Consider the following 27,338-nt stretch of genomic DNA (forward strand, 5'->3'; position numbering starts at 1 on the left):
GGCTCCTTGTCCTCCCAGGTTCTTATAATGAAAATGGAAGAGGAAGAAAAGACAGGAGAGGGATGAGGAGGGTGGGCGTTAAGAACTGAGATGAACAGAGAGTAGGACGTTCAGTTGTGTTACGCCGGTGGAATGTTATGGAGCCTTGAACCTCAGGCCGAAGCTGCAGGCATGTTGCTTTCCAGGGGATTCAGTAGGCTAAGGCACTCCTTGACAACTAAGACTCCCATATTGTTCCTCAAGGCTCCCATGGTCTCCCTTTCTTTCTGTCCATGCTTCAGTTATTTCAAGGCTTAAATATCATACGACAGTTATATAGTATTCAATGAATGAACCAAGGATACATACGTAAGTCTCATTTTAACATTTCCAGTGGTTTCCATTAAGGGTTTACACTACAGCTAATAGAGGTGATTCAGGCCGACATGAAGAGGCTGAACATGACTGTGATGATGATTTGGTGCTTGTGGGAGACAATGGGGTGACTGTGGCTCAGTAGGTAGAGAGGTTAGCGGTTCAATCCCCAGAAAGGGCCACACGCCAAAGTGTCCTTGATCAAGACACTGAACCTCTGTGACTGAAAAGAGCTTTAAGTACCAATAAGTAGAAAAGGGCTATATAAAAGCAAGTCAGTTTACCATTATTAATCACAGACCTAACGAATGCTAATTAAGACAAATCCTAACATGAGAGAACCTGACTGCAGATGTCCCACTACGAATGTAGCGTAACAGAATAATCTCAAAAGATATTTGCTGCCTCCACGACCCAGTTAAGGTAAAAAAAAAAAAATAAAAATCTATTCGACAAAAATAATGATGCAGTTAAGTCGTGTTTCGTCTCCTGAACTCCTGAACTCCTGAACGTCACTCAGTCCGGGCAGACGCACAAATATTCACTGAGGTCACATGACAAAAGGCAGCTTTTTTTATGTTAATATATGAAATAAGTATTTATAAAAAACAAAAACAACACAAAAACGAGAATTTGCGAGTGTAAATTTGCTGAAAACGCCCATCAACAGCGTTAACTGTGTCTGTACTATCGATACAAGGCTCAAACTGATGCTACGTCAAATGACTTCACACACTTTACGACATGTTTTCTCATACCAAGTAGTAGAACCAATAGAAACACTTGAAAATTGACATCGTTGATTGTGGAGGCGGCACGGAGTTAGACTTTGTTCTGACTCGCTCTGCATAATAATAACTGAAACCCATGCGCTCAGCTGAGGGTTTGTTGCATCTGAAGTAGAAACTCCATTCACAGGTTAACCTTCAAATTCCTATTCAAATACTTATTTCCTATTCTCTTCAATATTTGTGGAACGTGGCGCACTGTGTAAAAGTTAACAATTGTGTGACAAATAAATGAACGTGAGAGCATAAAAGTAAATTCTGTCAGACTCCCTCATGTGTGCTTTTTCCCGAGCTGGATTTCTGTCTTGATTAATAAGGGATTAACTCACATGAAAGTGCAGTTGGATCCAGTTTAGTCATCTCAAGTGTTCCAATTTGCTGTATCAACTGGTATTACTGGCTGAATCTGTGCCTTGGCTTCCGGTTACCTTTTGCAATCACGGTATTTGCATATTTCCGTGTGTGAGATGTGCGAGCAGAGCATCCGAGGGCTCAGTTCAGACCTTCCTCCTCCGCTACGACGTGTTCCTCATAAATTATGTTTATTGTCATTATCGAAGGTTGATAAGATACTAATCAATGGTATGACACGATATGACATTAACGTGCACTTCATTATCCTTCATTTAATGAATGAAGCTTTCAGTGGCGGTCCCTTTACAGAAAGAGGGGAGAGAGGGGAGCTATGCAACCTAATTAAAAGTTTCAAGTTGGAGGCATGCTGATTGTAAATGACTTGAGATGATGCTAGTGGGCTTACTGTTGATCTCAAGCTGTTCAAGCAGTTAATTAAAAAAAAAAAAAAAAAAAAAAAAAACGATGTGGTGCACCAAATTGGTTACAGATTGCAATTAATGCACTCTGTGAGCCGGGCCGTGCAAAAGCTACCCTGTCTCGTTAGCAAGCGTCGCCTGCTGGGGTCAGCCTACAGGAAAGCACCCACTTCCATTTGTTTTTTCATCCTTTTTTCATAAGCCGTTATTAACAGCAAACCAAGCGATAAGCAATCACGTGCGAAACAAAAGCTGTGCCTCCTGATGACAGCGTGACTGTTGCTATGGCAACCCGTCCTCGCGCGCTAAAACGGATGGGGGGGGTTGGGTTTATTCTGAAAGACAGCCCTCTTTATCTTCACCCTCCCTCCTTTATTCCTCCCTCTTTGAGGTGATCAAAGGTGTGACAGGTAGATAAAGCGCGGCAGTAAAATGGACAGAGACGAGGGGAGGTGGGGGGCGTTTTCCGAGGGGAGGGGGCATGTGTTTAAAAAGAGATGTGAAGGTTTAAAGGATAAACTTCTGAGAGACTGCGTTAAATCACAGCTGGATAGTTTAACGGCAGCCACATTTATACTTAAATCTCCTTTCTGTGAACTCCAAACACAACGGACTTTGGCTGCAACGACTTCTGTTATTCCCCCTTTCGTGGCACAGAGATTTGTGGCACCGGGTGCATTTGAGGTGATGGAGTCCGTGATGTAGACGGAATTAGCCTCCCGGTGCATCGTGGGCTTATTTCTGATGCGCCCTCCCACGCCACTGACAGACTTCCTCCCCTGTTCCTCGCTCGAAAAAAAACGTACGTAGGCAGAAGTGGGTTACATGCAGGAAAAAGAGAACTCCTGAGGGATGACACAGGAAAAAGCAACACATCAACACAGCGACAGGGAAAGAAACTTACACCCGAGGCACGCCGCCTCAGTTCAGTTCAGACTGCAGCCGCTGTGCACCCCAGAAAAGCACTTGGGTTCACAGTAAAGATGGGATTTATGTGTCTTTGAAGGAGCCGGATCTTACGGATCCGTTCCTTTCAAAGAGCCGTTCAAGACTTTGATATTCATCGCTTTTTAAGGCGAGACGCTACAGGTGAACAGGGTAAAAGTTTTAACTAACAGATATCACCATGAAACGTCTCCTGTTGATTACTTACATGAATACAATATTTTTTTGTATTACAAGTTCTCTGTGAATTTGTATTTAAATATGCAAATGTAACTTAAATGTGCAATAATTTGCATACATTTCCAGACCACAAATCTGAATAATGGCTAAAGTGAGGTTCAAAATTGTTGTTTCATTTTGTCAACACATTCGATTTCTAGGTATTTACAGAGGGAATTTGGATATCTCTTTTTATCACTCCATAAATCACAAAATACTGTCAACAGTCCAAAAATGCTATATAAATTATGCAAATTTTGCAAAATGTTATATAAAAAAAGGCTCTGAACAATATATAAAAAATCCCCTCTGTAAATACCTGCAGAATGTAGTTAGGAATAAATCTGTTAAGTTTGGTTTGTGTAAGTGCTACTGAAGTGGATATTTCTGGCTCAGAGTATGAAGAAAAACTAATTTTGAGAAAACGGCCTTTGTAAGTTTTACATTACAAAATTTAGGTATATTTTCCTGTTCCATCATCTCCATCCTTCCCCCCGGCAACATCATTCGCCACCACGGTCTCAACTTTCACTGTTACGCTGACGACGTTCAACTATAAATCTCCACCGAATCCATCACCTCCTCCACACTCTCAACCTGCCTCTCAGAAATAAACACATGGATGAAAACCAACTAACTTCAACTGAACTGCAATAAGTCCGACTTCCTAATCATCGGCCCCAAACACCTCACCCAGTCAGCTCAACACGCCTGCCCTTAAATTGGATTCATCTTTGACACTCAGCTCACCTTCAAACAGCACATCAAACAGGTCACAAAAACAGCTTTCCTCCACCTCAGAAACATTCCCCATCAATGCCCATCTCCCCCCCCCACTGAAGCTCAAACGCTCATCCACTCCTTCATCACCTTCAGACTGGACTACTGCAGTAGCCTCCTCTATGGTCTACCTTTCAAACTTCCCAACAAACTCCAAATCGCCTCCTCACCCACACCCTTTCCTGTGACCACATCACCCCTGTCCTCCAACATCTCCACTGGCTTCCTGTTAAACACAGAATCAACTTTAAGATCCTCCTACTCACCCTCAAAGCCCTCCACCACGCCAATCATATCAACATATATAATATCAAAATATCAGAATCAATTTTCAGTTAATTCAAGTGTGAAAAGGATATGACCATATTTGGACTCAACAGACTTCTGTAGGACAAAAAGAGCTTCACAACGTAAGCACAAGATTTGAATCAGAATCGTTTAAATATTCTCTTGGTGGGATATCTGAGATTATCTATGATGTGTATTCTCGATAGACAGATACTCACCACTACAACATCTCAAAGAAACAGGAGCTTATTTGTGCAAATGTGTGAAACGGCTCAAAAAAAAAAGTAAAAAAATAAGAACGACTCCTTACTGCAACTCGGTTCCCGTCGTTCATTTGAAAGAGCTGGTCTGTAGTTTCGATTCGGTTCAGTTCACATTCAAACACTTGTAGTTGCAAAAAGCTGCAAAAGTAATTTATAATCAGGAGAATTTGTGTCATGGACAAGACAATTCGGTGTGTGCACTACACTAATTAGCATTATCCTCTGTGTAAAAAGATCAGAGAGGATGAATGTTAAGGAGATACTGTACATGACTCTGGTAAAACAAATGAACTGACTAGTATTTGAAAGAATTCTTGTATCTCCATGCATGTGAATTGAGGTTTCTTCATGTTTATTTATATTAATGATAATAAGGTAGATTACATGCTTGCATCAGAACATTTAGTGTGTTCACTTTTTTAGTTATGTCAGTTGTACTCATAGGGCCTATGTCTGTGAATGGTCTCAGTTTTCCAGACCTCCAGAAATTGTAAAAAAAAGGCAACAGGACTTGTAGACTTTCTTGAAGACTTTTCAACATTTTTCCAATAGCTTCTTCCGTTCTAAAAAAAAAAAAAGAATTTATATAGAAGCAAATGGGCAGAGAACTAGTACTGTACATATCTCAAGTGGTCCAGAAGGCCTGAAATCCATTCTTCAAAATGGAATATTAATTAAATTGAGACTAGGAATGGGAAGAGGATTTTTTATTCTTACGGATCTTGATGCCGTAAGCCAGAAAAAATATGGAATTACCAATAAAACTGTATGTTTTTTGTATGTGAATAGTAAAAGATTAAAAGCTGGTTGCACGTTTAGTTAAAACCAAATAAACAATCATTAAAAGAGGTCCTATTCCTAGCTGGATGGAGAATTCCCTTGATTAACAGATTAACAATGCTAAACTAGTTCCCTAAATATCAGCCTCTGTCTAGACATCAATCCTATCACAACTAATTATAAAATAATTTGTCCAAAACTGCTTTTAATCACCTGTTGCCATGAATGATTTGATGCTTGTTAGTTTTCTTGTGTTGTCCACTTTTTCATTTTTAACTGTGTGTACTTGCGTAGGAAGGCCCAGCATTAGAGACTAGCTGAAGCCATAGGTGATAATAGATGGTACTGGTGCACGCTGTATGCCCTGCTCAATAAAAGATAACAACCATATTTTTACACACCGCTTCATATGCTGTAAAAAGTACCACATCGCCCCCTGCGATGTAGTAAACTGCCCAATGTTGTAACTCAGCAGAAAATGCACACGCTGCATGAAATGGAACCGCACTGTGCCCTGCATTACTAAATTCATTCTCACCTCACGCTGTATTATCTTCAGGGCTCAGCGTGAAGCGGCTGACCACACAGAGGAGGGGAGGCTTCAGCCCGGCCTTTATCTGACCTGACACTTCCATCTCTTACCAGCACCACCTTCTCCTCACTCTGGGGCCCCGACTCTTACTCCACCAACTCGTTTCTCACCTGCCCATCCCCCCGCCTCCCCCCCGATCGATCCGCACCTGAACCTCCTCCGTCCTCCCTCTCCCCCAGCCTCGGCGACTCTACCCCGAGCTGCTGAGGCCATGGCCGTGCCCGGGGTCCACGAGTTTCACTGGCAGAGCCTGGCCCGGTTGCCCAGCGGCCGTGTCTACCACACCCTGTGTGATGTGGGGGGGCAGATGTTCATGCTGGGTGGCTGCGATGCTGCTGCAAGGCCTTGTCCAACCGTTGAACTCTACTCCCCGGAGGTATGAAATAAAAGGCACCCGGACACTGGATGCACACATGCGTCATTGTTTATTGAGTCGCAGTCGACGGCATAAAACTAGCAAATTTGATGAAACACGTTTTTATAGTGTGTTCTTGCGATCGATAGCGCATTGAATACTCTGAAAGGGTAAATCAATCTGGAATATTAAGCATATAAATCCCTGTGCAAATCAAGAGAAAGGTGTTATCTGGGTGTGCAAACTGTAACATTAATGTAACATCATTTATTTAAGCATAAATTATGGATGCAGATAAACAGAATAAATAGAAGTAGTAGAAATTCAACCTGAAGGTGAAATCACAAATCAGCTTATTTAAATGTATAATAAACCAGCGGTGAACAAAAAGCACAGAAAAGTTACACTAAATAAGCAGAAAGTGAGAAGAAATGTTATGAACGGTGAGTTAAATATGATACTGTGAAACCTGCTGCCTGTTGACAGGGCGACCGGTGGATCAGCCTGGCCCCCATGCCCACCCCTCGTGCTGGGGCGGCCGTGGCAGTGCTCGGAAAGCAGATCCTGGTGGTGGGAGGAGTGGGAGAGGACCAGAGCCCCCTAAAGGTGGTGGAGATGTACAACACGGACGAAGGGAGGTGGAGGAAGAGGAGCGCTCTGCGGGAGGCACTGATGGGTGTGTCAATCACTGTCAAAGGTATGGATGATGACATACTGACATGGTAATCAACATCTGTGAGTGCTGCAAAGAAAAAAAAGGGGTAGCTCAGTTGTCTCTGCAAAGTAATACTGGAACGAAAGCGAATCTCTTTAACAGGATTTATCTGTCAGGTCACAGTTGACCACTAATTTGACCTGAAAATGTCGCCTCAAGTGGGTAAAAAACCACAGGCATGCACACGCAATTTAAAATGTGTGTAGAAATATGGTTCCTTGCCTCTTAAAGTGTTTTTTACTTCTCCTCATTCTGGTACAGGTTGAGCTTGGCTTAATAAGACCTAGGAGTGCTAATCAATTAAAATATGGCATATAAGTCTAATCTGGTCTTTTTATTCACTGTTTGACCCTTGCAGCAATGACTCTATTGATTTTGTGACATCTTCTCTTACATATTGATATGTCTACCTCCTGTACAGTACTTTGAAAGGATGCTGTGAAGGTGATGCTTTTTTTTTTCTTTAAAATGGAAATGACCCTGAGCTCATGATGATCAGAACGTATTAAACTTGTTCTAGCTGCTTCTAATTATCCTGCTACTCTCCGATTGATTGGTTTTGTTTTTGCATCTTAAACGTTTCAAATGCCCTAAAAGCTAATTTGAAAATATCGCTTATTAGCTAATATTCTCTAAATGCAAACTCACTCGGAATCAATTCCAGACAATTTATGCGCTTCACTGATTAAGACAAAAAGAATTAACATCCCATATCTGAAATAGAACCGTTTTCTGGGCGCTTGTCCAGTCCATCTTAAGCGTCTGATAGTAGGGACTGTATATACAGTGTAAGTGGTTGTAATTTGGAGGTGAACGCCCTTGAATTAAAGCTGAGAATCAGCGCTTTAAAGCAACCGTAATTCAGTTATTTTTTTGAGTGTGGTTTGCCAAGCAGCTAAAATAACAAAAACAAATGCAAATTGCATGGTTAAGTCACATTAACACAAATGAATTTTTAAAATGTTCCTGGAAGGGATATTTTTCAAGTTACTGTTATGAACAATCTCAGCTGCTCAGTTCATACCTCAGTTCACAATGACCGGAAATCCAAATAACTTTAGCCCTATATTCGTTCGCACGGGGTTAGTTCTACCTGAGGACGTCCTGTGATTCAGATATTACCTCTAACGTCTGAGTTTCATGTGGTTCATTCACACGGGATAAACAAACTCTGTGTTTTACTCAAACTTACATTGTGTTGCTATGGCTCTGCTACTTTCCGCCTCACTTCACTGCGTGTCAGACGCCGGTTCAATTACTTGGCAAATTATAATGGATGATAAAAATATATTTCTGATACTATTTATACTGGGGAAGAAATCTTCAGAAACAAAACTTTGTTTCCCAAGACGATATCAACTCACGGGAAAATGGAAAAAAAAAATAAAAAATATGTGAACGCATGGCCACTTAGGGCTTCCGTACCTAATAACAGAACATACGTGAATAATCACTTGGTTAAAAAAGACTTCCCCTTTGGTATAAAGGGGCACATATGAAAAAGCTATACGTAAAAAGTACTGCACTCCACTGTGAACTTCAGATGAACACTTGATTCCACAAAGCCTGGTGCGTTTTCCTGCCTGATATCAATTGAGTCATTTTCGGGCTCTGATTCATCCTCATTTTGCAGTGAGTATTAACTGTCTTTTCAGAGAGCTACTTTTGTGTCTCGGATGAGCTTGAGTTCAGCGGCACATCTGTCAGTGTCTGCTGGAACATGCTGGAGATAGATGCTGCATACACAGACTTATTGGTTGTGTATAGGCTTCGTCGTGCCGCTCTCTCCATCTCCCTGACCAGTCTTCGATCTTCGGGGCCCTTCACTCGCGGTTTTATTTTTAAACCCATCCCCAGCAGCCGCAAAAAGAGACAAATAGGCTGACAAAATGATCAATAGAGCCAAATTAAAACAAATATGACATTTTGGAATGGGTAGTCAGTCAGTGAATTGACTAACTAATGCTATTTTATTGACATTTGTAGGATCATTATTTCCACATATTAGGTAATGAACTGCAGGTAATGAGCTATTCTTTTCCTCGCGATGAATATAAAGTATTTTGGAAACTTTTGTTGTTTATGGTAGTAATGGGAGGGCATTGAGTTTAGAATTTGAAGTAAGTGGCTTTTTATTGAAACACTTGGAACAATGAATAAAGTAAACATAATGGAAATGTGCACTGTTTCCCTGCAGCTCTTTTCCTCCTTCGTGGTTCTCATGCATAATGCTGCATTTTCTCTTGTTCCATTCTTATGCTGGAGGTGTCATGCCAAAGTGCCATTGTTATTCTGCTGCTGAACTCCCCGTCCTTCTTGTGTCTGTCAAGAACTTCTCACCCAGCAGATTTTTTAGCACTTCATAAACTAAAAGTGGGATCAGCTGGACTGACAGAAACTGGTGGCCTCGCTTTTTCAAACCGGCTATTACGACATGCCTGAAAACCCTGTGTGTGTGTCTGTGTTTTAGATGGACGGGCTCTGGCTTTAGGGGGAATGGGTGCTGACCTGCTCCCTCGTAACATCCTGCAGCAGTACGACCTCCGAAAGGACGTGTGGGGGCTGCTTCCCCCGATGCCGACTCCACGCTACGATGCCAACGCCCATCTGCTGGGCGGCAAACTCTATGTGGCAGGTACCAAGAGACCAAGCTGATTGTACTCACTGTACACCCGGTTCTTTTTTTTATCTTTCACTATTTTTAAACTTCTAAAAATAAATTGTGTGATATTTATTACTGAAAGGCGGCCGTCAGTGTAAACGTCCGGTGAAGGCCTTCGAGATGTACGACACAGAGACGCGCACTTGGACTACACTACCCATAATGCCGTGTAAACGTTCATACGGGGGCGTCATATGGGATCCGGCCGGGAGGCTGTGTCTGCTAGGAGGACTGAGGCAGGGGGGAGGACACCAGAGCTCCAAGTTCACCAAGAACGTCAACATTTTTGACACCAACCAAGGTACAGCAACATCCTTTTTATATTGTGTTGCTCTCCTCGTGTTAATTTTATTCGTCCTACACATGCACACACAGGACACCGTACTGGGTGTCCAAGCTTTGAGAAAAATCTCTAAACTTAAATTTAAATTCTAACTTTCAGAAGATGCCAAATACTGAATGTCACCAATAATCACACTGATCCCACCGATACAGAAAACGTCATCTTGAGCTTGAACATTTTACTCATTTTAAACAGTGTGTGACTTCAGTGTGGCGCTGGAACAAAGAGAAAATGTCAAGATGTAAAGGCATATATGCATAATGTTGCTTTACATGCAGCTTTCTACCCAAACTTCTAAACGTGAGGATTTATTAACTCATTAAAGTTTCCATTCTCATAGAAGAAGAAGGCCTTAGTTGCGACTCCCTCTCCTCCTCATTTCCTGCCATCACTCCACTATGCCTGCATAATAAAGACCCAAAGACTAATTAAAACGAAAAGCTTTTCTTATCACTCTCACCTCTGTTGAATGACTTGTGTATGATGTAAAAATTACTGTTTGTAATATTAAGGGGAAACATATCTCCACAAACAGTAGTTTATAGTAAGCACACTGCACGTTGCCAGTGGCACTCAGTGGGCACATGTCATGGTTTGGCCTTTGTAGAAACCTGTCAGCCTCGCTCTGAAAACATGACGGCAAAGATTGCACACAGTGATTGTACCTTTCTGTTTGCCCAGAAGTGCTTCAACACCTCACTCCCTGCTGTCCCATTTATTTGAGTTTAACGTGTAAGATACTCAACACTAAAGTTCGAACCCTACACGCTAGGCTGCTACAGCTCCTCTAAAGAGAAGCCAAAGCAAGTAGAGCTCCCCCTGGTGTCTGGCTGCAATATAGGTCGTAAGCTCCACCTCCTCCATGTTAGTGGGTGGGGCCAAACTAAAACACTAAAATACACATCAAATATTTTTTTAAGGGTGTTTTTTAACATTTTAGGTAGTTAATATAAAACTGATGCATACTCAAGTTTTATCATTCATTATTTGATGCTGTAGAAACAGGATGTGATCCCATTATGACTACCAGTTGCTATGCCAACGCGGTCCTGTAGGACCATGAGAGTTGTCGAAAAATCAGTTTGGACAATGCAAGGAAGTGGGGATGCATTGTGCATATTTATATACAGTCTATGCTCTATACAGGTGTGGAATAGCACAGCTGCAAATGGGGACAATGTCTCAAAAACTTAATCTAATCTTAGATGATCCCATTCAAGTTAATATGGTAACGCCCACACAAGCAAACCCACCCTGCCATCTGAAACATAAACATTTGAATTGGAATTTGACCTTTAAGGGTAAAACATTCTGACTCAACCGATGCAAAATTATTTGTGTGACCGTCTCTTATGTCTGTTGTTGTTGTTGTCCTCCTCCATGGTGCAGTGTACAAATAGGTGCATAACCTCCATGATGGTGTGGTCTTACGGTCGCACGGTTTATTAAAACCTTTAAAAGAGCATCAGCACGTTGGAAAATTACATTAAAAGTTTTGTAAGTGTCTCATGCAAGTTTCTCACTGTAGATGATCTTCGGTTGAGGTAGTGACTCAAAGATTCAGTAGCTTTAAATGTTTATTGGTGCCTTGAAGCTTTTTGCTGCTAAGCTAAGTCCTGAGCTTAACATAAATTTATCACGACTGATCTTGATCTTTTTGTATCACATTACTTCTCCATTACTTTTACATATGTCTAGCAAATCTGGAAGGAACTGACTGCATCCATCTTCATTTTGACTGTGCTGTCATATAAAACACTCTTTAACACCAACCCTACCATGAAGAGCGTTTTTTTTTTTTTTCCTCAAAGAGGTTCTGTCCTCTCTTAATTCTGTGCACATTCAGTGTCCCACAATGCAGCAAGATGATTTATCCTCCTATCCGACAAAGACTCCCCAGAGTAACAGGTGAACAAATTGAGGAGGGACAGGAAGGAGAAATGGGACGGCAAAAAAAAATCAATAAGTCATTTTAGACAGCTGGATATGCGGTCACACTTCGGGATCGGCCGAATGAAAGCCAAATAAAGCAGAACGTGGTGTTGATAATATTAATGTATGATAATGCAGAGAAAGTTTGCCTTGTGTGCGAGGGACAGAGGGGAAAGAAAACGCCTTCGGGCTCTCGCGAGCGCACATACTCACACATGTGGGGAAAGGCAGTCATGCTCCTCTCTCCAATCTAATTTTGGTGGAGATGAGATGGGAGATGAGCTGCTGAGGGAGGGACGGGGATGAGGAGCGCTTTAAATTACAAGATCCAGAAACAGATTGCTTTATTATCCATCTGCAATATCTCTCCACACAAACACGCAGTCATGCAATCTGCTGTCACACAGTCATATTCTATTACTCTTCCATTCCATATCGCCGGTATTAAGATGCACGCCTGTTAGCGCATGTTGGGTCATAGGCAAGATGCAACAAGTGCACGGGAAAAAAACACAAAGAGCAGAGTTGTGAAAAGAAAATGACCAGAGAATGACACATTTTGGCTTTGCTAAAGAAATATTTTCTCCATTTCCTGTATTCGCATATTGCCGGGTTGATAGTTTATGAGGCTTTTTTTTTTTTTTTTAAAGAAAGTTGTGTTTCAAGTTGTGGAGGCGGCAGAAAATTCACATCTTAAAACCGGGACGAACGAAACTGTGCAGTGTTTGTGCAGCCCCATTTCCGCCACAGTGACTTTTCAAGGGATCCAACAACTATTACAGGAAAAAACAAAGGTCACACACTCTAATATTTTGTTGGACAACTTTTAGTTTTGATTACAGCAGCATTCTCTGTGGCATTGTTTCGATAAGAAACTTCTGCACAAGATGTCACAAGATTTATTTCCATCCAGTGTTACATTCATTTTCCACCAGGATTTTGTATTGATGATGGGAGAGTCTGACCACTGTGCAAAGACGTCTCCAGCACATCCCAAAGATTCTCAATGGGGTTCAGGTCTAGACTCTAGTGGCCGATCCATGTGTGAAAATGATGTCTTGTTGCAAGCGCTACCGTCTTGTGATAACGAGGTGTTTAGATCCAGTACAAGACTCGTGCTGTTGTTATATTTATATGTTTTATTTATAATCAGCTTTAAACCAAATGTGTGCGGCAAATCAAGTCCCACACAAGCATGTAGCAGTAAGACATGTCTCGAACGTACTACATTGTATTGTCCACGGTGTCATTGAAGCTTTGAGTGATTAACCTTTTTTTCAAATCACGTGTTGAAGATTCAACAAGGCGTGATTGGCCGTCACTAAGAAAAAGTCCATTGACAGAATAACCTGGTCATTCAGTACATTCAGGTTGTCAGCTGACCTCAATCTTTGGGCAGAATGTTGCTGAACCTAAACCTGACCAACTTCTACCAACATCTTTCCTCCGACCAGGATGTGTCTTCTTTTCCACGTGGTTGTTTAAGAAATGAGAAGCTTGTCGTTCCATCAGTTGGGGTTAAATAACTTGTTGCCAGCTGAAAGATAATCACCCACGCAGTAATTATTCAATAGGAGGACTCGTACCTATTTGCTGAGTTAAATCCAGGCAGTATAATTTGATATCTGACCTGAGAAATCATGGTATGAAATTGAGTTCATGTGACCTTATGCATAGACATTCACAGGGCCAGTGGCACAATGGAGAACACGCCTGACTACGGATCAGAAGTAATTTCTGATGAGAAATGTTGCTGAACTTAAATGAGGAGTGGAAACATAATACACTAAACTGATAAAAACATACTCAGTAAGTGCCTTCCCCTCTAAAAACATAGGTTCTGCCTCCAGTGCTCTCTACATCCATTCATAATGTCAGCTCAGACACAATAATGACTCCTTTTAATGTCTCAAATCAAGCTAAAGTCATTCGTTCTATTTCATGCAGAATGACAGCATCATACCTTCATCTCTTGTATATTTTTCCTGCACTTACTTTGACTTTTTTCTCTAAACTTATCACCTGATGCCCTTAACTTCTTTCTTCATGGTGTTTATGTGTCAGTACAGAGCTACATTACCCGTCAGTCCAGAGTCAGGACTAAACCAGTTCACCTTGATGGAGTACACACTGCTTTAGCATTAATGTCATTATGTAACGCAACTCGGAACAATCTGTCTGTGGCATAAAAGGTCTATAGACCACTTCATGGAATACGTCATAGTGACGTCACGGCGTTAGCTGGAGTTTTATCACATACCAGCCACTGCCAGTCATAGACAACTTTGGTTTGGCTTTGGCGATTGAAAGAAAGGATTGGAGTGAGACAATCATCAACAACGTGCACATTTCTGATCAGATAAGATTAATATGTAATGTATCATCAGTTTAAGCCTGGATAACGTTATGGGTTAGAATAAATCGTGACTGAAATTGTGATAAGTTAATCATAATTTAGTCAATGTTAATGCTAACCGCTAACTGCTAACTAGTGCAACATTAGCTGCATGTTTCAGGGGTGTCCAAGCAGAAGTTGCATTTACTACGTAACCCTCCACAGTGGTTCCACTTACTTCTTGTAATATATTTGTTGGAGAGACTTCACTTGATAAAGACAGACCAGACTTCGTCCCCTCTGTGTCCTCCTTTGGTCTAATCATCTGTCCAGTGAGTGAGAGTGTAGGGGTCGGTGAATATGGTCCCATCAGTCAACCCTTTAAAATAACACTCAAAGTGAGTGTATGAGTATATTCTCTAAAATATGCATTTTCCTTGTCCATTCTTGTCAAAACAGTCCATTGAACTATACTAACCAGTGTTTACCAGATTTAGTCTATGAGATGTTTTGCCTCCAGTTAAGCCCCGCCCCTCAAAAAACCTCACCCTGTTTACAAACTGTGAAGGGGTCTATACTAACAGTAGAATGAATTAATTTATTTGTGTTTTATTTAGCAGCATTTTGTAGTGTCCTGAGAACGCAGTCTACTGTAATGTAACTGTAAACTTTAATTAATTTAATATTTAATACTTTGCCCTACGTTCTCTCACTGAGAACTCACAGTGGATCACACAGTAATGTAACAAATGTTCAGATTTTATTCATCTTTTTATTGACAATACGCCGCAGAGGGTGTCTGCCCACCTAAATCCTCCTCTGTCTGACTAAAAGGGAAAGCTAAATAAAAGCTGTGAGCCCAAGGCGATTGTAAGTTGGTCTCTAGGTTTCAATTAAAAATTTCTAATTCATTTGCTGTTCTGTAACAAATCCTCCACCACAACAATTCATTCCTCTTCTTCTGCTGCGGCGCCTTAACAAGGCAACACTTGCAGTAGTTCCAGCTCAGGCAACACCGACAACAACCACAAACGATGCCGTCCCCCGTGAGGCCGGCTTGTGATGAACAAATTCTCATATCGTACATTTGATTCATGTCCTGCTTGAGATGGTTAATAAGGACTAAAACAGGAGAAAGCTGATAGAATGAAGCAGAAACGAGGACAGAGTAAAAGCGCTTTGCCTTCTCCGGTCAGGATGTAATTATCAAAAATGCCACAACATCATCAACATAGTGGGACGCGTTCTGTCCGGAGGGGTTACCTCTGTGATCCGCTGCGTCTTAGATTTCACACGTGACAGACGCGATTCATCAAAGGACGAGAACCAATCACCATCCTTTTCTAGTTTTAATCATGAGGGACAATTACAGATGAGAGCTGTGGCTGAAATTACCACCGCAGACGCTTCAAAGCCCAGTCTTCAGAGAATCGCCTCATCTCTTCCCTTCTATTGTGTCTCCGTCTCCCTGCCTCGCTGTATTCCCCCTCTCTATGTTTTCTCTTTGTCTATGGCTCTTTATTCTCCTCTGTTGTCTCCCACCAGAGTAAAATAATGCATGCTGGTGTTTTTTTTTTTTTTTTTCTACGTTCTACAATGGAAAAACTTGCCGCGAACACTTGTGTAATCCACCCAAAGCAAACGGGAATGAGGCCTGCATTTGCATCTCAGCCTTAGAGGATAGAAGCGTGAGTCTGTACGGTGATGTATTGTTGACACAGCTGCAATTTAAAGACAAAAAAAAATAAAAAAAATCCAGCCCGTAACTCTGTAAGCACTGTTTTGGAATAGCTCAAACCTTTTAGCGTTCTTTGTGGATCGATGCACAGGATGGTTTTCTATCAAAGCCCAACAATTACCACATGATCCACTGCAGTGACGAAGGATATATATCATTTTCTGGTGGCTTTACACGTCAAAAACTCAGACTAACTGAGATTAAATATCTTAAATACTGACTAAAATATGCTTGTTTTTTGTCTTAAGATTTTCTTACGCTGCAGTTTTTGTAGTAGAGCATTTGCCTCGGTTTAAGGGTTCCTTAGTTATCCTAATAAGCTTTCTCAGTTAATGCTTAAACTGAGAACCACAACAAATTTAAAGTGCAAAACTACGCTGTCAAAGTTAAGATGTCTCATTTCAGGCGTCTCATCTTTTTTATCTCTGAACTTATTAAAAATAGGCAAAGACGAATCTTATCCATTGCTTTATTGTCCGTCCTGCAACCTGACGTAGCAAGTACACATCCCCATAGATGAACTACAGTCGAGAGCAACGACAGTAATTAAAGTCACAACTGTTATTAAACTGATTATTAAACTATTTTTTTGCATATTAATAATATTTCGGGAAGATTCAGTCTCATTTTGGTCATCAGCGGGGTTTGCTTTATCCGTTCAGTCGTGTTCATCAGCTCAAGCTGATGAGAAATGAGTCCGACTCGTAGGTAAAGTCTCACTTACCAGGTACAAGAGTGAGAGAATCCAGATTTAAGTGTCTTGAACTTGAGTTTCTGAGTTCATTACATGAATTTCCAGCTCCCCTGGGTTAGATCAAACTCAGCTTTACTACATTTAATGGTCTCTTATGTCTCTTTTTAACAAGTCTCACATCCCATCCAATCCCAGCTCAAAGTACTGCACAGATCCTTGTTTCTGCCTGGATACCCCCGGGTCCAGCCCTGTTCCAGGTGACCCGTTTCAGTGTCTTTGCCTTTAAATGCAAATGTGCTGGATCCGCGGATACTGGCGCAAGAGAGGTCATATATGGCCGGGCATGAAACGAGAAAGAAAAAGTTCAATTTCACACGCGTGAGCCAGAGTTGTTCAGTGCTCATCTTCGTGACGTGCTGAGGGGCTGTGAACCTGAGACCTTAGAAAGATTAGAGGGGAATATCTGTGAAGTTTCACCTTTAGAGCGTGATGCAACCTGATTTTCAAACCGGGGAGGCTTTTAAAAGTCCTGTAGTTCTTAAAGGGAGATCTGTACCAAATTCCAATGCAACGTCGATTCCAAACGGTGAAATATTGTAGTCTGGATCAAAGGGGCGGACTGACCAAGCACCAGATGGTCTTTAGTTTAAATTTAGCCACAGTACTAGAAGGTTTATACATTTCGCTACAAGAATGAAATACACAAATACAAGCGAGTGCTTCCGATGCGGAGAAAAATAACCGGAGTGGACGGCCAGCTGTGATCTCTCCTCTGTTTTCTTCGGTTTGACTTAACCAGGCAGGAAAGGGAAACACAGCTCTTCATTACACACTGCTGCAGCACAAAGGAAGACTCGCCATCTGGCTTCTTATCTCCGTTTCATTGTCTCAACCTCGCTGCTTCTTCCTCTTGTTTAAGAAAACCCCTCGAGACTGCATCAAATAGACAGGGAGACATGGCAAAAAAGAGGAAGAGGGAGGGAGGAAAGGACAACAACAAGGAGGCAAAGGCAGAAAACAATTATGAAGAATGGCGTGAAAGCATGAGAGGATTGTGGGGGAAGACTGTGTTTTTCTTTTAGTTCTGTCTCTGGCTTTCTGATTCTCTCTTCTTGGCTACAACAAAGCCTGAAAACGTAAAGAAAACCAACCTTTTCGATGGCCACGTTCTCATTTACGACCGCTTCACTTGTCGCCTCCACTTCAGCCGCATTCAACAGGTTCGTAGGAGGCACCATCAGCGACACAGAATTAAGGAGATTATATTCAAATTGTGAAATGTTCCACACCTGCGGCTCCGCTGATTATATTTAATGCTGTTTCCAATACTTTGAGATGAAAAAACAACAACAACAATAAAAAAAAAAAATATGCCGATAGCTATTTCAACTTTTCCACTTTGAAAAACTATAAATAAAAAAAAAAGGTGCACTGTGTGAAAGACTATTCATAGGCACAAACAAAGCCGCCCACATTATATCACTGTGCTGCCTACGTTTGTGCCACATTTCGGAAGCAAAGGATCTGACGTGCAAAGCGTGCTGATCAACACTCAGGTTGTTTTTAGAGCCATTTGAACTGATCTTTTCATTGCGTGCTCTTCAATCATGTTTTGAGTTCGTTCTTGATGTTCAAACCCGCCGACGAACACAACATTTCTTCGTTCCCAGTGGGAGCTCGACCTTCCCGTTCCCCTCCATTTTTCTCCATCAGTACTCTGAGTGTGTTCTAACCTTTTGTGCGTCCTTGCCAGGTGTGTGTCTGTGCTGTGCGTGTCCTGGCTGCAGCTGTCTTGCGGGTCACCCGTTTGTGTGCAGCAGGTCACACTCTGAAAACTCAGCAGCAGTCCTGTCCGGCTGAAGGTGGATTAACGCGCAACACTGGACTTCACCTCCACTGCTTCATGAGTTTTGCTCGCTGCAGATGATCTTTTGCTGCTCTTCTTCTTCTTCTTCTCTCTACAGGTGCGTGGCTCAGGTCGGAGGAGACGGTGGCCATGAAAACCAAGAGGGCCGACTTTGCTGCTGCCTTTCTGCGCGGCCGCATGGTGGTGGCAGGAGGGCTAGGTAGGAGGCTGGGGCTAATTTGAGCTAATTCACTTCTTTAAAGACTTTTTTTGCATGTATTTACATAATGCATATATAAAATAGTGTTAATTGTTAATTACTTAGCATATAGTATATTTATGTGTATATATTAAGAATGTTTATAGTATGTGTGTGGGTATGTATATGTATATAAGTCTAATCTCTCCATCAGTTTGGGTACACCCTGCTTTATACTATATATAATTATATGGATACAGTATGTATGTAGTATATTTAAAATTGTATATATATATTTAAGTAATGTGTATTATGTTAGATTTATATGAACATTTACATAGAATAAATGTTGTAGAAACTGAGGAATAGTTAAAAATATTTAGGAATTTAAAAAAAACGTATTTATTTTTTCCTTTTTCAAACAAATGGGCTGTGTTTCTGTCATTTTACATATTTTATGTTTGAAATGTTCAAAAGTTTATACCTTCTCAGTAAACTGAATGTCCAAACTTTTGTATATATAATATTATTTACACATTTGTTTCTATACAGTCTGGCTGGATTGGAATGAATTTCATTATTGGGCGTTTTTCAGCAAATACAAAGAAATAAAACACTCAAATGGATCATCCTCCAACCAGTCAAAGCCACTTTGTTGTAAATTATTTCAGCTCCACGGTGCTGGGGTGATGCAGCAGAGAGACTCTGAGAACATTTCGTGGCTGGGGGAGGTTTTGGGGGGCTGGCCTTCAGGCTTTTTTAGTTTATATGTTTTTTCTAAACTCTTTAGGTCACGAGCCCTCAGCTCTAGACACGGCGGAGGCCTTTCATCCTCAGAGGAAGAAGTGGGAGAGGCTGGCACCCATGACGTCCCCCAGATGCTCCACCTCTTCCATCGTCATCAGAGACCGCCTTCTGGTGGTGGGAGGGGTCAACCAGGTACACGCTTAATGGTCACACAGGACAACGGAGCTGAATTAAAGTAGTTTCACAACCAACCAGCAGTTTACCTGTTTCAGTCATGAGTTGTACCTGAACCCCTCACGTACACGCTGCTACTGTCCATCACCTTTAAACTGACTGCGTGTCGTTCCCTTTGTTATCAACACTATTTCACCTCGGATTCATCATGAATGATCTAAAAGCTAATAGCTAATAGTCCACTCCATCTCATTTTTAATAGCCCCGCTGCTCCACTGCACTCACAGCGCCCTGAGTGAAAATATAAATGCACTTTAATAGTTTAGAGTTTAAATAGTGCATCGTATCCTGGTTCACACTGACTGGAAAACCCTCCCCACCTCTTACCCAGCGCCCACAGGGATAGTTCTTCTCCGCCTCTTCAACACAGGTGCCAAATATAGGGCCCGCGGGCCGAAAGGGGCCCAACACATTGATTTGAAAGTGCAAAAATGACATAGAAGACTGCTCAATCCACTGTTTTCATCAGAGAAGTGGACAGAACACAACACTGAGGCACAAATGTCACTTCTTTTTCATAAGACGTTTCATTTTTTTAAAGGATATTATTATTTATTAAATGCAAACTTTCTCCTCATTTACATGTTTTTCTTTGCACTGAAACAAATGCAAATCTGGAATTGTCATTGCTTGTAGGTTGTTATGACGTGAACGAGGTCAAACTGGCACTAAAACGAGTCTGACGCTCTAAAGATACGTGGTAATAGATAATATATGGCCTACAATAGATATTCTAGTCCAGATCTTGCTGATATCTTCTTGGGAAATAAGCATTTATTTCTCTAAGTCCTAGTCTTAAAGACTCACCCTACTCTAAATCCATCACAGTCGAAATCCGAAATCAAAGCAAATGCACCGATCAGTTAAAATGGAAATGCTGCCAAAAGAAATGGAATTTCTGTGCAGAGCTTCAGCCAGTTTATCGTATCTTGTTCGAGGAAGATTTCATCTGGTCAGTAATCATTTTCACACTTGTGCTCATTACAGCAGCTGGATTGCTTTCAACCAGACCTAAAACTGTTTCAGAAGTTCCAGACCTGAAGTTCTGGTCTAAACTGCACCACCTCACGACAAGCTGAGCTAAATCAGCAGCAGTTCATACACAGAAACTCTGTGATTTGAACAACCATGTGTTTGCACATTTATTCTTTCCATGCACAAACTTGCACAATTCATGCTGCTCTGTTACAGTTTTTATTTATTTTTCTACTTTATTTATCTTGTTCGTTTACATCTATACTGTTTACTTAGTATCTATAGTTACTATGAGTAACAACCTGAGTGCATCATTTTATTCCAAAATGCTTCTGTGTGGTTGTGAATGACAACTAAAAATCCTTGAATCCTTAAGCATTTGAACTACAAACTTACCTGTGGAATAAAAATCCTGAAGCATCATTCTGCTGATGAAGAGGGCACTAGACCGTCACAAGTTCCACATCGATTCCTGTAAAGCGTTTTCCACGTCAAAGTATTTCTTTAGTACAGTATCAGTATTTCAAGGCTGAAAACGTAGAGCACTTATTTAGCATTTTAATCCCAGTTTGTGTTTTTGAAAAGGAACACGTTTCCCACCTCAGAATTTACTTATCACTCCTAAAATAGCTTCAAATCCTAGAGGCGGCCTATTTTTCTTTTATTTATGCCCGCGTCGTGTGTATAACGATTCGCTTGAAAACAACTAGTGTTGCTTTTCTATTTTTATACCAGCCTACATCAACTGGTGAGATGTTAGCTCCTCTGAACTCTGCAGCAGGTGAAAACAGCAACAGCTGTGCCTCAGCTAAGGAGCTAGCGCTATTTATTCCTGTAAACAACCAGTAAATAGTTTCTCTGTCAGTCGCGCACATGTAATTTTAAATGTGTTATTAAGGGAGATCACAACACGTTTAGATGGCCAGGAGGATATGTGACAGCACAGAAAGTAAGAGTGAGGGTGTGATAGAGATAAATATCATTTCTCTTACCTTTAACTTAAAATCTGTTAAACTTCTGGCTCAGCTTTAATGTTCTGCATCAGTGGTCCCAACTTTTTACAGGGTTCTGGACCCACTACATGGTTTTGATCTACTATCCACTATCCTCAGCGTATTAAAATTAGCTTAGCTTAATTTCATGTGCTAACCTGAACATGCACGTTAACACCTTCCTGCAAATGTTTCACAATAAGAGCATTATTAAGAAATGAATGGTGTTTGTCCACTGAAACAGTAGAGGCCTCATAATTTGAAACAGATACAGATCAGGTTAAGTTTGCATTAACAGCATCATGTAGTAACTTTGAACAATGTAACCAGGCGCACTCCCCTCTGTAGTTTAGGTAGTATAATATAATTCTCTTTCTATAAATGTCATATGATCTTTTTTAAAGGATCTTTTATTTTTACAGAGCCGTTGCAATTACACCACCAACCACTAGGGGTCCCGGTTGAGAATCACTGATCTACATGTTACTTAGCAAGGGGGCAACACCAGTAACACAATAGTGCATCAACCTATAAATAATGAAAAATGTTTCCCTTTGTTTAATTGCAAAGAAGCACCTTATGAAAGTGTCAACATTTAATGAACTGCACTATTACGACGCATAAGATTTCCAAAGAAAAATAATTTCTGTGTAGTTCTAGGCCTCAGTGTTTCCTTATGTTTACATCTCAATAAATCTGTGTGAACCCAGGGAATAAAAGTTGTAGCTGGGTTTACATGGAGCCAAATACTGATTATCATTGGTTTAGAAGCTCAAACCGAATGAAAATGCTCCACATAAACGCCTCAACTGGAATAAAGTTTCTCAGGGGTAGAATATTCCTTTTCCCAAATCGATCTAAAGTCAGAATGAAGTCAGGCTCCGTTCTGTCTGAGCGTGCTCTGTGTTGACGTAAATGCGCAGTGACGTTTCCTTAACTGGTCTGCGGCTCCGTGGAGAGTTTGTTTTTAATAACAACTCTGAAAGAACTAGACGTTATCGCACGCTTAGATGTCGGACAAAATAGAAACAATGAACTGTTTAAAAAGGTAAATTTAATTGACCGGCTACTAAAAGGCTAACGCAATAGCGACAGTGGATATGACGCCACAAACTGTCCAAATCAAGCTGTTGCTTTAATTATAAAAGTGTAAAAGTCAATAGCACATGATGTTTCCATCGATCTGCGCACGTCACACGTGTGTAAAGCGGCCGTCCTGATTAAAAGTAGAGGTACATGTAAACAGAAGATCACAGTAGATCACCTCACATGTAAACAGTCGACCTGAAACCATCAATCAGAATGAGAAAAAAAGTCTCCATGTAAACCTGGTTAATGTCGTCAATGTACTTTTAACCCTAACTCCTTGCAGATTCATCCCATGGGCCAGATTGGAGCCTCTGGCAGGACGTTTTTGGCCTTAGATAACAGCATTATTTTGCTTTAGGCACCTAATTCATGGTTAGAATACTGTGTGATAAAACCCAACAGTAATATTACTAAGAATTAAACCACGGAAATGACTAAACACCTTTATGAAATGTGGTCAGCAGAAGTCGTTTTACACGTTGGAGTGTAATTAAAACATGACACAGAGGTGGTTTAAAACAGGGGTTGTAGTGTTTTCATCTCTTTAATTTGTCAGTATCACTTCCAGTGTGTCAATATTTCCATATGTAAGTATCTGAAGCCTCTGACGGCCGCTTCCTTTCTCCATTCCTTCCTGTTTCAGGTCCCCAGCTCTGCCCACGAGATCCTGTACATCAAAGAAGAAGAGTACCTGTAGCCCGTGGTTCCCTGACTAGATCCAGATGAATGCAGCAGCGCGTCGGTGACTCCGCTTTCTCCGCTCTTGAAGAGTTCCCTCCCGATTTAGACTGTAGTGCAATATTTAGTCGAACACAGTGGGAAGGGAAATGGGTAAAAGTCTGGCTGTCTCGTGTAATGCGATGGAACACTGCCCCCTGCTGGACCGACCCGACGCTGAGCCCCCACATGTCAGCACACGTCCTGTACTGTACGCACACCGGAGGAGCTGGCTCTTTCTTTTTACCGAGTTGTTCCTCGACACTTAAAAAAAAAAAAAAAAAAAAATGATGTGACACTTCTGCATTGTACGTTGTAGTGCATACTGGGAGAAGGAACTATTTTGTAGCTGTCGTGTCCACGGCTGTAGACAGATGATATACAGACAACCTACGTTATTTTATTGCATATTTATATTTCGTGTCTTTTTTGTCTTTATTTATGTGCAGCTTGTGAACAAGTGTGCAGTTGTAGATGTAGAGAGAACTATGACGACACGACTGCAATAATCGGATATTATTTTGGGGTTTGGGAAAGGAAACTCTTTAATGTTGGGTTTATAAACTGCTCTGTTACAGACTTTGCACTAAAGCAACTGGGGTTTATGCCATTGATTTTTTTTTTTCCAGTGGTGATGTGTAGTAGTAATTAATAATTACTCTAAAGATACTGTAATATCAGTCCTCTCTGCTGTTCACATTTGTGCTATTAGTCATTCACATGATGTAATAGCTGCAGCGTGTTAAATGATAATACAGGATGATTGTGCACATTTCATCCACATCTCCTTTGGTGTAACGCGTGCTTGTTTAGTAACAGTCATCCCTTAATATCTCTCTCAGGCTGTGATCTAGTCAACAAATGGATTTGTCTCTAAATATCCTGCAGGGTGGTGGTTTGCTGTCTTCGTAGCCGACGCTCTCTTTGGCTCAGGCTCGTATGTAACAGATGAATAACTTGTAGACTTTTGTTTTGTTTCGTTTTTTAATGAGTGTGTTGGTAATTCATAATTCATTTCATTTCACCCATGCGCGTCATGTATTATTAAGGATATGAAAAGTCATATTCAGTGAAATAAACTGAACCTCTAGCCTGTATTGCCTTTGTTTTTCCACAAGATGGCGCAGGCTACACGCACTATTTCAATAGTGAATTATATATTATTATTTCGTCTAAGTCGGCAGGTGCATAATTAGAAATCACAAACATGCATTTAAAGGTTGCTCTCTCTGACCATATTATAGGAACCACAGGGGGGTGAGTGTACAATAGATAAGCAATACCAACATATGGAAAAAGGGGAAGAATAACTTAGATTGTTATATTCAAAAACAAGCTGTTTAATGGCCATTAATGGCTCAGTTTACTGGTGATATGAGCTAGAAATAGTTTTCTTGTTACCTGCAGGACCTGGAAGGATAATAATAACATATGATCCAAGGTTAGTATAATACTGTTAATTTGGTCTATAGAAACAATAGTAAGACATATTTGTTGATGACAGATTAACAAATGAATGCACCAGATATTGGCAGATGGTATCGTATGTGTTTCACTTTCTACTTTAAATTTTGTGTAATTTTTTTGTTGTTGTTTGTTTGTTTGCTTTGGTTTAAATTTAACCCTTTACCTGCGTTTAATGTCAAACCACAGGGGTCTTCAACGTTTTTCAGGCCAAGGACCCCAAAGCAGGGACCCCCTACCACCTACTATATATGTTCTATATTAAACTCAGCCTAGTTGAAATTATACATTATTATTATTATTATTATTATTATTATTTTGCATTCAATATTAAGCTATTCAAATAATACACAGGTTAGAATATTCATTCGTTATTTTAATCAGGTGCAAAAGTCGGATGCAAGAAAACTGGAGGGGAAAATTTAAAAAACAATTATTTAAAAAGATGTTTAATCAATTAAAGATTTTGTGCAGTACCTCCACAGACGCCCTGTTCATGACCTATATATATATGTATATGTATATATCTATTTAAAGGTGGAACGAAGCACATCAAGAATACATGAGTAGCATAAGACAAGCAACAGCAGAAAAAATAGTCTGCTTCATGTTCATACCTGAATGTTTCTGTTCTTTCACCTTGTCCAGCAGTAAATGATACACAGTTTTCAAATAGGAAAAATTACACAACAGTCTCTGTAAAAATGTTCTTTTCTCTCCAAATTCTTTTTATAAGACGTATCAATGAAACACTGGACTAAAATGATTAACATCTACTCAAGTTTTCAACCTGAACCTGATACAGAAAGAGATTTCACCTGCACGGACTCTTAGAATACAATTAGTGCAGGGACACACAATGCATATAAAAAGACACACAACAGGGTTAAATGAATCTAAGATAAATCATGTCAGGCCATATTAAACCTTTATTTGATTTATATTTTAAATAATCATATACCAGTGTATGTATGTATGTATGTATGTACTGTATGTATGTATGTATACGTCCTTTAACTACTGCTTAGTTTAAGGCGTGACACCACATGTGAATCGGGTAAAACTTTTAACTAACAGATGTCACCATGAAACGTCTCCAGTTGATTTCTTACATAAATACAATATTTTTTTTGTATAACAAGTTTTCTGTGAGTTTATATTTAAATATGCAAATGCAGAGTTATCTGTTTATATATTATCTACTTATATGTGCTAATTTGCATACATTTCAAGAACAGAAATTCTTGTTTCATTTTGTTACCATATTAGATTTCCAGGTATTTACAGGGGGAATTTTGGAAATGTCTTTTTATCACTCTATAAATCACAATATAATGTCAACAGTCCAAAAAAAATCCATTTTTGCCACGTTTTTAGGAGTGAAATGTTCTATAAATCAGGCTCTGAATGATATATGAAAAATCCCCTCTGCAAATACCTGCAGAGTGTAGTTAGGAATAAATCTGGAAAGTTTGGTTTGTGTAAGAGCTACTGAAGTGGAGATTTCTGGCTCAGAGTATAACGTCCTTTAATGATTTACGTTAAAAAATCCCGCTAAGAAGCAAAACCAAATCTCCTCAAATCCTTCAAAACATGTTGTATAATCGTATCAACACATTTAATATCAAAATATCAGATTAGATTTTCAGTACGTTCATTAAAGCCTTAAGCACCTTTGATTGTGTTAGTTTTGTTAGTCTTTGATGATCTGGCTGCAGTTTTATCAATTAATGCACGAGGTTTGTTTCTACACCGTGTATCTGTGTGTCCTATCAGTGACGTGTATTTGAACAATCAGCCATCCACACCACGAACGACTGGACTGTGGTTAATGGTGCAACAAATCAAATTAGCCCGAGTGTTTTGGAGGAACAAATACTGTAGCTCTCACCCTGAACGCCTAATAAATAATCACTATAAACCTATAACAACACACAGTCACACCACTACCCCCGACTTTAAATGAGAGTGATGGTGACGAGCTGATCCCGGTTACGCGTGGGAGAGTTGATCTGATTAGCGCAGCTGAGTAAATATGCTCGTCACAGCGAAGAAAGTGTTATTCCACATTTCCTGCAACACATTACACATAGCATGAATATATAGCTCTGAGGAATTAAGGTCGAATGTGATCTTAAGCTACTCCCCCCACACACTTTTGGAGCTTAAATGAGAAAAGAATAAGACGAAACCGCACCCTCACGACTCTGGTAACCAATTACAAGGAAGGACTGTTGGAAAACTAACACACATTTATTTCTGAATGAAGAATATGTCCCAACTAAGGCAGCGTTCATGCAGTCACCAGACGTATGTTTAATCTGGAAGTTACACTGTAAGCTAGAGACAGGACATGGAGCGGACATCATGATCCCACGCGTTTGGCAACTGTTTTTCTGTACGACAACTCCAGCTATAAATAATCTTCGTTTCAGGTTGAGAACCCGGTGACGGCGCACGTGAGAAAAAGAAAGGAAAAACCGTAGTGCTTAAATGTCAGAGAAGACAGAAATAACTGA

General features: G+C 40.5%; 1 protein-coding gene across 3 annotated transcripts in view; it reads left to right on the forward strand.

Annotated features, from left to right (window-relative positions):
* klhdc8a (kelch domain containing 8A) overlaps positions 1-24,450 on the forward strand; it is a 39,699-nt gene extending 15,249 nt beyond the window's left edge. The window contains exons 3-9 of one of the 3 annotated variants that reach the window (XM_047581884.1): positions 5,962-6,158; positions 6,624-6,834; positions 9,323-9,487; positions 9,597-9,815; positions 18,521-18,622; positions 19,392-19,540; positions 23,282-24,450. In XM_047581884.1, the coding sequence (XP_047437840.1) occupies positions 5,994-6,158; positions 6,624-6,834; positions 9,323-9,487; positions 9,597-9,815; positions 18,521-18,622; positions 19,392-19,540; positions 23,282-23,335 (1,065 nt within the window). In that variant the 5' untranslated portion in view covers positions 5,962-5,993 and the 3' untranslated portion in view covers positions 23,336-24,450. Of the gene's footprint in view, positions 1-5,749; positions 6,159-6,623; positions 6,835-9,322; positions 9,488-9,596; positions 9,816-18,520; positions 18,623-19,391; positions 19,541-23,281 lie in introns of all 3 variants that reach the window. The other 2 variants (XM_047581882.1, XM_047581883.1) reach the window with 2 other exon arrangements.
* The last annotated feature ends 2,888 nt before the right edge of the window (positions 24,451-27,338 follow it).

This window comes from Mugil cephalus, chromosome 4, assembly GCF_022458985.1.
Source record: "Mugil cephalus isolate CIBA_MC_2020 chromosome 4, CIBA_Mcephalus_1.1, whole genome shotgun sequence".
NCBI lineage: Eukaryota > Metazoa > Chordata > Actinopteri > Mugiliformes > Mugilidae > Mugil > Mugil cephalus.